The sequence below is a fragment of the Pogoniulus pusillus genome, chromosome 4 (assembly GCF_015220805.1).
Source record: "Pogoniulus pusillus isolate bPogPus1 chromosome 4, bPogPus1.pri, whole genome shotgun sequence".
Taxonomy (NCBI): Eukaryota; Metazoa; Chordata; class Aves; order Piciformes; family Lybiidae; genus Pogoniulus; species Pogoniulus pusillus.
Genome location: NC_087267.1, coordinates 14,579,426 through 14,591,569, shown reverse-complemented (window position 1 = coordinate 14,591,569; position 12,144 = coordinate 14,579,426). Strand labels below are relative to the sequence as shown.

The following is a 12,144-nucleotide window of genomic DNA, read 5'->3' as shown; positions in this document are numbered from 1 at the left end:
GAGCAGAACTATTTGTTGAGAACTTGTAAAATGATGAGCTGCTAAAAATAACAATGTTATGAGAGTGTAGTGCAGAAATGAAAATATTCTGAAATAATTTGTACTGGCACATAGTTACAGGTTGAAAATATCATTATTGTGATGCAAACCAATAAAAGTTAATTGTGTTTCACAGTGCATACACAGTATCTGATGTGTGAGAGTGGGAAAAGGGGCTGCTAGTTTTGCTTAGAGACAGGAGATTTTTAACTACTAATTTCCTGGCATTTTGTTAACCCTTTTTATTTAATTCTCTGCAATCTTGAGCTGTGATTTGGCCTTTTTACCTTCTAAGGTAATGAAGAATCTATGTCTGATCAATTGACAAGTAAACAGTAGGCTCTAAGTTCAAATTCCTTGAATGTGTTTTTCTGAGAATGCGAGTAAGCTTCGTTAGGCTTTACTGATGCATTTAATTTTCTTCTTGAGCTGTGAAGGAAAAGGATGTGTTCCCATTCCTGCAGGGTTATTTAAAATATAAAGTTTATGTTTTCTTTCAGAAACACCGTCGTTTTTGCGGCCATTACTGGATCGAACTGTAACAAAGGGTGAAACTGCAGTCTTGCAGTGTATTGCTGGTGGTAGTCCACCACCCCGACTGAACTGGACTAAGGATGACAGCTCTCTTGTGGTAACAGAAAGGCATTTCTTTGCTGCAGGCAATCAGTTACTCATTATTGTGGATACAGACATAGAAGATGCTGGAAAATACACTTGTGAAATGTCTAATACCCTTGGAACGGAGCGAGGCAACATCCGCCTTAATGTAATTCCTGCTACCACTTGTGATTCTCCTCAAAACATTGCCCCATCACTTGATGATGATGGATGGGCCACAGTTGGCATTGTGATCATAGCTGTAGTTTGCTGTGTGGTGGGCACTTCCTTGGTGTGGGTGGTCATCATCTACCACACCAGAAGGAGAAATGAAGATTGCAGCATCACAAATACAGGTGTGTAAATGTTAGGTTTACCTTGGAAAGTAAAAAAAGAAAAGGTTTAGGATGCCTATTTTATCATGGGAACATTTGTGTGCTTTCACTTAAGAGTCTGAAGGATGAACTGTTTGTTACCTTCTGCAGTTTGCTGACAAGTGAAAAAAATTCTTCTACAAGCTCTAAGGTGTGCTGATGGCATTTGTGCTTGTTTTGGGTCCCCGCAGATGAAACAAATTTGCCTGCTGACATCCCAAGTTACCTGTCATCCCAGGGGACACTGGCTGAAAGGCAGGATGGATGTGGTTCATCTGAAAATGGCAGTCATCATCAGTTCCTCACATCTTCCATGGGAGGATATTTTTTGCAGCAGAGGGACAGTAATGGTATGTGTAAAAATATTAAGCAGATTTTCCATGTTGGTTGAGTAGCCACAGTGTGGCTATTATCTTTCTGACTCAGAAATCACACTAAAGAAATGTCTTCAGCAAAGTTTAAAAGAGGATGTTAAAGTTATTGCTTCAACAAGATAGTAATGGGAACTTGGTTCTGTTCACTCAAATGACATTATGGCTTTGTTTAAATCGTAAAGATCTTCTTTACTCTCGAGGATAAATTTAAACTGATGATCACATTTCTAGAACAAGAGTATCCAAAAGGAATTACAATAGCATATCTTCCTCTGTTAGAACTTGAAAAGGATGCTTTTAATAGAATGTAGTAATGAGTGATATCACTAGTTCAGCTTTAGTATAATACAACTAATTAAGTTGTCCTGTTAGAAGAGTCATTAGGATCAGAGTCAGTTAAGGATTTAAGTTAGAAAGCTTCAGTATTTAATATTTATACATTTAGACCCTGAAAATCCAGAACATTCTTACATTATGTGGGAAAAGGCCTATTGCTCTGGGAAGGAATTGTGATTGAGGTGCTGTCAGGAGTTGGAGCAGGTGAGAATGGAGCAGTTGGTGAGATAATTCTGCCTTGCAGAGTAGTGAGGAACAGCTTCTTTGTGAAGCAAGCACCACAGACCATGTCCACAGCTTTCAATAACTATTGAGGAGAACGTAAGTATAGCTGTTAGAGCAACCAGTAATTCCCTCAGAATTTTCCACTTGTTAGCACTCAGTGCTCCAAAAGATGGCTCTGTGGCAGAGCATAAGCCTAGCTTCCAGTGCTTTAGAGGAAGTTGATGGGATTGAGTTTGTTCTGTATGCTGGAGACTGTATAATGAAGCAGTGTGACTCATTCTCTGTCAAGCTAATTAACGGAACACTTGCTAGAATTAGAATCTTCATCAAAAGGTTAAGTTAAACTTAACTAAACTCTAAGTACACTATGAAATTTCATTGGAACAGATGAGGTTCTTAAAAGAACAAAACTTACGCAAGAAACTATAAGGTGAAGTTTAAGGAAAGCCCATACACTGACATGTCAGTTTTATTTTTAAGGCATTTGCCATCTAGATAATGGAAGTGAAACAGACTTGGATGGTGTTGCAGATCCATTCCTCTGCCACTATCTGGGGACTTCAGGGACTTTGTACTTAAAAGGAAACACATATGGCTCTGAGGCTTTTGAAGCATACAGTGCAGGTAAGTAGAGGGTGGGATGGGGAATTCATTATTTGATCTTGTGCTATATCATGAATGTATATAAAAACCATTTTTCATTTTCTTCAGGTTGCAGCCCTGACCAAGAACAAAGAACAGTATGCCTGGACCCTTATGAGTCTGGATATTTAAAGAAAAAGGAGTGCTATCAATACTCACCTCCACTGGAAGATCCCTTTGACCAGTGTGTTGGCATTATTGGGATGCAGGCAGCAAGTAGCAAATTGATTAACTCCGTTTATACTCAGAATGAAGGAACTGGACTAAAAAGCAAAAGTCCAAACTCAGACACATTTGAATTAAACAGATGTTTGGAACCCTCATCTGTTATCAGTAACAGCACTTTCATGGGTATGTTCTGGCTGTTGGCTTTTATTCAATCTTCTGGTATCCTTACTCTCTCATTTTCTACTCCCAGTGCTAAGCAAAACTGATTTGTCAGCTTTTTATTTCCCACTCTTAGAATAGGTAATTCTGTAGTAGTTTTTAGATGCTCATAGAGATAGAGTTGTGAAAAAAAATATTTTGTGCAATGTTGCATGAGCTTCTTTTTGCAAGTGTCTGTTAATTTAGTAAGATAATGTAGGATGTGGAATACAAATACCTTAGAAACAAGGAGAGGAGAGACAGAAAGTAGCAGAGGAAAGGCTGTTTATGTTGTCCTTGACATTTACCTGTATTCTTGTCTTTTTGCTTTCTTCCCTTCTCTTCTCTCTAATTTGCAATACTGCAGTATCACACAGCTGAACTGTACACATAGGCTTGCTGTCTCTTCACTGTAGTGCATGAGGACAGCTGGATACCCCAGAACTCAGGGTGCCCTCTGGGTCCTATTGGGAGTTAGCCAAGAGACAGGCTCTATCCTTTGTTACAAAGGGAGCATCTTGAGGTTGGTCACAAGCAGAACTGACATACATCAACGTTGTTCTGAGGTCAGTTGTGTCAGTCCGTTGAGATGGTCCACCTCCACGTATAACTGTGAGCACTCTTCTGCTTCTCAGGAATCCTGACTTCTAAAAACCATTAGATACAACATCCCAAATATTTGAAGTTCAGGAACAGAAAAGTGATTACAGTAAAACTACATGATGAGCATATTTAGATCACCTGGAGATTTTAATGTCTCAGTTACAAAGAACATGCAGGCCTGACAGACAGAAGTAAATAGACCTGATGGAGTGTGTCCAGAGAAGGGCGACAGAAATGATCAGAGGGCCAGAGCACCTCTCCTACAAAGACAGGCTGAGACAGCTGACAAAATTATTGCTGAAGTTTAATTGAGGCATTAGAATTTTGATCCAGACTACAGGGAGAGGTAGGGGAAAGGAAAAGAGAATTGCTTCACCTTTGACACTTCCTAAAAGTTGTGTGTTAGTTTGATGGTTTTGAGTAGAACACATACAAACCCACATACTGGAAACAAGTCTTATGAGGAGAGGCTGCGGGAGTTTGAATTGTTTAGTCTGGAGAAGAGGAGGCTGAGGGGAGACTTACTGCTCTCTACAGCTACCTGAAAACAAGTTCTAGTGAGGTGAGGGCCAGTCTCTTGTCCAAAGTAACCAGCAGTAAGGTGAGAGGAAGTGGCTGAAGTTATGCCAGGAGAGGTTTAGATTGGATAGTAGACAACATTTCTTTAATGAAAGAGCAGTCAGATACTGGAACAGGCTGCCCAGGGAGGTGGTGTCATCATCCCTGGAAGTGTTAAAAAAAATGTGTAGGTATGGCACTCTGGGACACGATTTAGTGAGCATAGTGGTGCTGGGTTCACAGTTGGACTTGATGATCTTGCAGGTCTTTTCCAGCTTTAATGATTCTGTGAACTTTTGCCTGTGTTGATGCTTGGCTTGCCTGTTAGTGTGCAGCCCTGAGTGAGGCAAAACAGTCAGCATAAGTATTTCTGTACATTTACTGTCTTTCAGGAACATTTGGGAAGCCTTTATGGAGGCCTCGGCTGGACTCACTTTCAAGCCGTAGACAGCCAGGAAACCACCAACCAAAAACATCCTATAATAATCCCCATGCCTCACTGATCTTCAGTGCAGAAGCAGACGAAGATAGAAGAGAAAGGACAGTTTCTAAAGGAGAAGATTGCATTTATACTTACAAACAATCATTTGAAAACTTTAGGACTTCTGCTTTCCAATCCTGTGATTTGGATACATAGCTGCTTTTGGACCTGCCATTGATTGCTGGAACCAAAGAAACACTTTGCATACTACTACCTCAGCGTGGAATTTTATTTAAACAGTGGTTAAGGAGAAGAAGAGGGGAAGAAAGCAAGCACATGATGCTAGGAATTCAGAACAAACAAAGGAATTATTTTTTTTTAATTCATATAAAACATGATTGCCAAAACACTCTTATGTTTTAATACAGGGAGAACATTCCATATAATAATGCTCTATTTCTAATTATTTTATAGCTTTGTTTTATGCAAATAATATCTTTTGTAAATTAATGGTGTAAATAATACAGCATATGTATTTTCTACGTCAGACTTCATTTTATTGAAATGAGTAGTAAAAACATTCTAATTTTGTACTGTTACTTGTACCTTTTCACAAATGGCAACTCCTTGCTGTTTGCAGGTATCATGCATCTTATTTGCACATTACTTTTAATAAAATAAGCTGCCTTGTGGTCTCAGACCAACATTAGTGTATGAGGAATGAAAAGTGTGGATTCTTTTAGTAGATAGTGTTACATATGTGGATGCCTTCTGTTATGTTTGCACTTTTATTTAGCTAAAACTTTTATCTTTAGATTTACTGTGTTAAGTAAGTTCAACTACCAAGAGTGGGTGTGGTTCTGCCACGACCAGTGGTAAAGTGAATTGATGCTATTTGTGCCAAAGTCAGTATGCAAATCTTTGACTTTGCAGGTGCCTACCGTCAGATGCATGCATTCTGCTTCCATGCACACAGGGCTGTATTACCAACAGTCTGCCCCTGCCTGTGTGCAAATAGTATGTATGCTTCTGGTGGCGAATATGCACAGCAAGTGCAAAATCCACATCAAACTATTTAAGCTATTTAGTAGAAGAAAGTAAGTACTGGATATCTTGCCTGGTAGCACCACTCTTTTCCAAGTGCCTTAGTGTTAAGTGTTTTCCAAATATGCAGTCCATACCCAAGTCCATACCCTTTCTCCCTCTCTTTTTTCTTTTTCCTTCTTTGCAGCCACTTCACACACAACATGAGAGGGTAATCCAAGTACATGATGTTCTATTTGCTTTAACTCATGCTTCTGCTCCTTACTCGGCTGTGCTTTTCTGGTTATACATGAGATCTGTGCTTTATTCAGCTGCTCAGTCAAGTTGAACAATTTGTAAGTTCTTGCTGGAGTAAATTTGCAGTAATGAACCAAATGCCTTTAACTATAGTAAGTTAGAGAATGAGGGTTGCATACTATAAAATGGTAATTAAAACTAAGTGAAAACATTCTACTTTGTTTTTCTAAATACAGATGCCTGCTATTCTAGAAAAGTGTGAATCCTGTCGCCATCACTGCACTAAAACAGCAAGACTCCAAAATAGTTAATATTACAGGACATCAGCTTTTAAAATCTGCTTACTTTGAAGGTGCAAGCTTACATGTTGCCAAATTGCTTCTTTTAAACTAAATTAAAAGCAGCTGTTAGAATAGGCCATCACAGACATCATGGCTAAAGGTAGAGCAATGGTTTCACTGCCTGGTGTAGCTGAGCTAAGGGCTTTTTGTTGTTTGTAGCCAGAAACCTGGTACCCAGATTGCGATGCAATTTCCCTTTAATTTAGGCACCAGTATTAGACAGGAAGTTAATCCATTCTTAGTCACTGGTGGTCTAAGTGTAGAGAATGGATTTTGCATGCTTTAGTTGATCATATTGCCAGATTTTCTGACTCTCACTGTTAATTTGTCTGTATTGCTGCCAGATGTGCTCATGTGGTGACAGACATTGATATGGGCATTTGATTATAATTAACTACATTTTGAAAGAGATTAATGTTTTTCCAGGGTTAAGCACAAAGCTGTAAGTCAGTAAGACAAGAAGTAATAAATTTGATTCACTCAATACCTCTCCTTTTTCTTCCCTCCCCCCTTCCAAGTGACCTTGATGATTTTAGAGGAAGAAGAGTTTGAGGCTGTGATAGCTTGCGTTTGGAACTGCACAGTGGTTTTTGACCAAAAGCCCCAAAGTTAAAAAAGCACATCTTTCATTTCAGAACTAATATTTATCCTTAAAACTCACATATTAAAGGAGGTCCATCATGAAAAACAAGCTTTAAATTTATTTTCTGTAGTGGGGGAAGTTTGGGAATGGTGGCAATGTAATTTTGTTCCTTTTTCATCTTATCCCTTTAAGTACTTTTTTTTTTGATTCACTGTTGAAGAGTATGAAGATCCTAATCTTCCAAGGCCATGGATCTCTGTACTCAAGTACAGGATCAATGACTGAATTTTAAGTGCTTCCCATCAAGTTTCATTTAGCATTCCTAAAAATACAGATGACTTAAAAATTGATTTGATGCTTTAAATATCCAGAAATGGAAATGAGTGCTCCTCAGTTCTCTTTTCAGCCTGTGAGTTTTCATGTAGTAAGTTGATTGTACTTAAAAACAGTAGCAATCTGTAATGCAGTATCTTAATAGCTTTTTTTTTTTAAGACCACAAAAGTAACCAAACATCTGTTTTACAGGCTTGCAAGTTAACTTGCCTTGTTTTTTTTTTCCCTGTCCCTCTTTTCCCTCTGAAGATTCAGAGGTTGAGGAGCTAGTAGTTTGGTATTTACACAACTGAAAGCTAAATCATGAGTCGATCTGATGGGGAAATAAATTGCCGCTAAGACTGGGTAAAGCTTACCCTGCAGAGTCTTAGAATGAGACACAAGTGTTGCTGAATGCCAGAAGAGAGATTTTGCAGTTTTATGACCAGTAGCAGCTGGAATCTTGTCATGAGCTCATCTGAAACTTGTAAAATGTAATTTAAAAGCAGTATTTTCTTAAAGATTCACACAACAAAATGTTTTACCCAATGAACTCATACAAACCATTGCTGAGGTACAGTTTTTGCAAGCTCTGAATAATATTTTTATTGGTTTTTGACAGACAAATGGAGTTAGCATATATCAGAATCTCAAAGAGCATTTCCTAACTGAATAACCTCAATGTGTGTCTTCAGATGACATTGGGGGGTACCTGCATAGTTTCCTAATTGAAAGCTGTTATTATTTCAAGCACACAAAACCTTAGGAGCACTACAGTATTTTGGGACCGAATGCTGTAGTTCAGAATTCTTAATTGGAAATGGATCTTGACAGTGCCACAATGGCAAAGAGTCAGGCCCAAAGTTTCTGCAGTAGAGTATGACTATCTTTCTAACTGAGGACTCATTAGTGTCACCTCTTTTTTTCTTACTGCAGTCTAGGAGACTCTTGAACACCCTAGGTCTTACTCTTTGAACTGCTTCGAAGAGGCTTTAAGCTAAGACTTAAGATTCAAGAGTATTAAACTCAACAGAGATTTATCCTGCCAAGGCAGGACCATAATTAGGGGATTGTGTTTCTTCTCCTAGTATAAATGCAAGCAGGAATTTCTCTTGCTGCTTGCAAGACTTCTTACCGCAGATGTGACAGATCACAGAGAATTACATTTTCTCAGTTAAGTCTCCCTTATTTTTTCACTTTGTGTACTGCTTTGTCATAGAAAATGCCTGATTAGTTGGATGCTAGTTTAGCAGCTGTGTGAAATTATTAATAAGAGCAAGGAGTGGAAAGCGATGTGTAACAAGGTGCACAAAGGATGTTACTTAGATAAGAGCTTTCCAGATGCCTTCTTTTATTATATTTTAGAGAAGTGTTACATCAAGGAATAAAAGCCATAGAGTCTGATCCCTTATGTGGCAGAAACGTGCTGCTCATGGTTGTTGTGCCTAAGTATGAGGAGTCAGTGGTTCTACTGAAATAATGTGTACATCCTATCTATCACCCAAAAGGCACAGGAGGCCTTTCCCCTTTCTCATGCTGCTTTTTCTCATGGTTCAGTACTACTCACATGTCCTTTAGAGACCCTCTTTGATAACCCACAATACTCTGTTGGTTTCTTTGCTTGCCCTATCCATGTGGTTGCAGGCTAGAATAAATGCATTCAGTACGCAGAGCACGCTGTAGTTGAAAGCAAGAAGTCAGTAGTGGTCATGTGCTGGAGGAGGGTGCAAGTGTGTGGAGACTGTCTAGTCACAGCTTGAAGCTCTTGATATGGATATACAGTAAATGCATAACTGAGGAGAGAGAGAAAATAGAAGAAAATACATGCGTACTTCTCACATTTTAATATGTTTCATTCCACTTATCCTCTGTGCACTAAAATGCCAAAAGCAGCTATGCACCAAAGAGCATGTCAGCTGGAGAGTTGTGTCTTACTGCATCTAAAAATCTCTTCTTCTGGTACACAAGAAACATTTGTTATTCCGTGTTTGTACAGTTCAAGACTAAATACTGCTGGTGCAGTGCATAGTTTCCCAGTCGTGTGGTCCATGGGGTCCACATGTGTCAGAATGCCTGTGATCAATGTGACTGAACAATGCCATGGGACAACAGGACCTAAGAGTGAAGTTGGTAGTAATTTAGGTTCACTGCTTGTAAACAAAAAATGCAGGCTCTGTGACTTGGGTCCAGGATTTTATTTTCCATGCAACAGAACAGAAGCATAGATGACTCACAATTATGAACTACTCTTATAACTTCAATTGATAACTCTTCCTTAATCATCACTACAGTGCCTTTCAAGTGACTTTCTTATACTTGTTCAGGTTGATTATTGATCATGGGCTGTTGACCAAGGAATGGAATGCATGAGTTTCCAGTTTGAACATCTCTACATGCTACATCCTGAACTGAATTCTGCCTAATTTTAAACCTTGGAATTGTGAAATCTCATGGTATTGGAAATAAGGTTTTATTTGGTTGACCAAGGTGAGAAGATCTTTTGTCCAGGCCTTAATAACAGACCCTAGTAACAAGTCTATGTCTTTTAACTCCCCTTTAAATATTGAAAGGCTGCAGTAAGGTCATCTTGGAGCCATCTCTAGGCTAAACAATGCCAACTATCTCATGCTTTCCTCATAAGAGAGCTATTCCATCCCTCTGATCATTTGGTCATCCCTCTGAACCCACTCGAACAAGTAGTATATTTCCTGTGCTGAGAACTCCAGATCTGGACACTAGACCAGGTCTCACCAGAGCAAAGCATCAGAATCACCTTCCTCAACCTGCTGGCCATGGTTCTTTTGATGCAGCCCAGATTATAGCCTGCAAGTGCACCTTGTTGGCTTGTGTGCAGCTTTTCATCCACCAGTATCCTCAAGTCCTTCGCCACAGGGCTGCTCTCAATCCCTTCATCCAGTATTGATATTGGAGATTGCCCTACCCATGTGCAAGATCTTTTACTTGGCCTTATTGAATCATATGACTTTTGCAGAAGCCCATCTCTGCAGTTCAATAAGCAAATCAAGGTGTTAGAACTGCCACTTTATCAGTCGTTGACTGGGGCAACTGTGCTATTTTCTGCAGGATGCAGAGTACATTTCAGCTGGAGATACGTGGTGAGATACTTGTCTGATTCTCAGTCCACATATAGCAGACATGTTATTGACAAAGAGCTCTTCAAGTGCTAGGGAGAATTACATCTGAAGAGATAAGCTCATTTTCCCCAGAAATGTTTGCTGAGTGAAACAACTTTCATTGTTACTGTAGAAATAAGCAGAAAGACTTGATCCTCCATTTAGCATCAGGAGTTCCTTCCCTCTGCTCATAGAATCATAGAACCAACCAGGTTGGAAGAGACCTCCAAGATCATCCAGTCCTACCTAGCACCCAGCCCTATCCAATCAACTAGACCATGGCACTAAGTGCCTCATCCAGGCTTTTCTTGAACACCTCCAGGGACAGCGACTCCACCACCTCCCTGGGCAGCCCATTCCAATGGCAAATCACTGTCTCTGGCAACAACTTCCTCCTAACATCCAGCCTATACTTCCCCCAGCACAACTTGAGACTGTGTCCCCTTGTACTGTTGCTGGTTGCCTAGGAGAAGAGACCAACCCCCACCTGACTACAACCTCATGTCCTGCCGTGCTACATGCAGTGAGATTTTTGCAGACTATTGCCTGACACAGTTGAAAACCTAAGAGTTCACACACAATAATATGCGATCCACTGGTACCACATAATAACTAACCCATCTCCAAATGAGGCTTTTGTTCAGTAGTTGAGTTTGTGGCTTACTAGCAGAGCAAAGAAGAACCTGCTATTTGAGTTAAAGTAGCAGAAGACACTCATAAATAAGAGGGTTCATATAACTGAAGCTAGCTACTCTCTTGACTTAAATTAAACTGTACTTGCTCTCCTACCTGCTGTGGGCATGTATGCCAGTAAGCATTAAGAGAGCATCAGTGCTACAGCAGCCAACTGCCCAGAGCCTGGCTTCTGCCACATGCTGATCTTGTTCTTTAGTAGCACAAACTTCTTTCTCCGTTAACCTTCCCTCGGGTGAGGGGAAACATGGCCCCATCGTAATTAGCTTACACAGCCTCCCATGTAAACTAAAGAATGGAAAGTGTCAGGGGCACTCACAGCAGCCTTGTAGGTGTTTGCTGTAAGCAGGGAAAAGTTAATCTGCTTTTGGCACAGGGACAAAAGCTATGTGTAAAATACTAAGAATGAATTAAGTCTCATATAACTGTGACCACACGGTAGGTAAAGTAGTAAACTGATGGTGATGATGGAAAATATGACTAATCAGAAAGCTGTCTTAACCTAATGAATAAATTCATGCTTTAAATGTAAATGGAAGGTCTTAAGTGCCTCATTTTAAAAAGGTGTTTGTTTATTGTTCTCTAGGTTGTAACAACTGTGTCATTTCACCTACTGGCACATTATAGCAGCTTCATCTGAAATGGCATTTTCTCTCAAAGTAGGTCTAAATGGAAAAAAAAAAAATCAGAAAGAAGCTCTGTGATGCTGAGCCAATGAATTCATTTTACTCATCTGCTTAGAATACACAAAAAAAAATCTGAAAATATGGAAATGTTTTACTTTTTTACCTTTATATTGCTTTTAGTTTCAAATATATTTTCATTTCCATTTTAAAATTCTCATTATTCCATTCAGAAACAGAACCACAGAATCACAGAATGTTACAGGCTGGAAGGGACCCTGAAACAGCATCTAGTCCAACCTCCTTGCCAGAGCAGGATCACCTATTCCAGCTCACACTTGGAACTTCCTATGCCTCAACATCCACCCATTGCCCCTTTTTCTGTCATTGGGCATCACCAAGAAGAGCCTGGTTCAATCCAGAATACAGACTGCAGAGTGCTTTGGGTTATCAGGGCAACACAGACCAGTTTCAGAGGATGGTGTGGGCAAAGCTGGGCTTGTTGTCTCACCACCACACATCTCCCTTCCCAAAATCCACTTCATCATTTGACAGGTCCCTGCAGATTGATTCTCTTTGCTGCCAGAGTATATTTCTCCTGGCAGTTTTGACTCAAGTTTCTGTAGTCATAGAGTCAGGCTC

The 12,144-nt window shown here is 39.8% G+C and overlaps 1 protein-coding gene across 1 annotated transcript in view; it reads left to right on the top strand.

Annotated features, from left to right (window-relative positions):
• Window positions 1-6,641, top strand: part of LRIG3 (leucine rich repeats and immunoglobulin like domains 3) — a 43,541-nt gene extending 36,900 nt beyond the window's left edge. Inside the window, exons 15-19 of the mRNA XM_064142237.1 lie at window positions 540-992; window positions 1,202-1,360; window positions 2,426-2,569; window positions 2,657-2,938; window positions 4,507-6,641. Of these exons, the coding sequence (XP_063998307.1) occupies window positions 540-992; window positions 1,202-1,360; window positions 2,426-2,569; window positions 2,657-2,938; window positions 4,507-4,751 (1,283 nt within the window). The 3' untranslated portion in view covers window positions 4,752-6,641. The remainder of the gene's footprint in view (window positions 1-539; window positions 993-1,201; window positions 1,361-2,425; window positions 2,570-2,656; window positions 2,939-4,506) is intronic.
• Window positions 6,642-12,144: the final 5,503 nt, after the last annotated feature.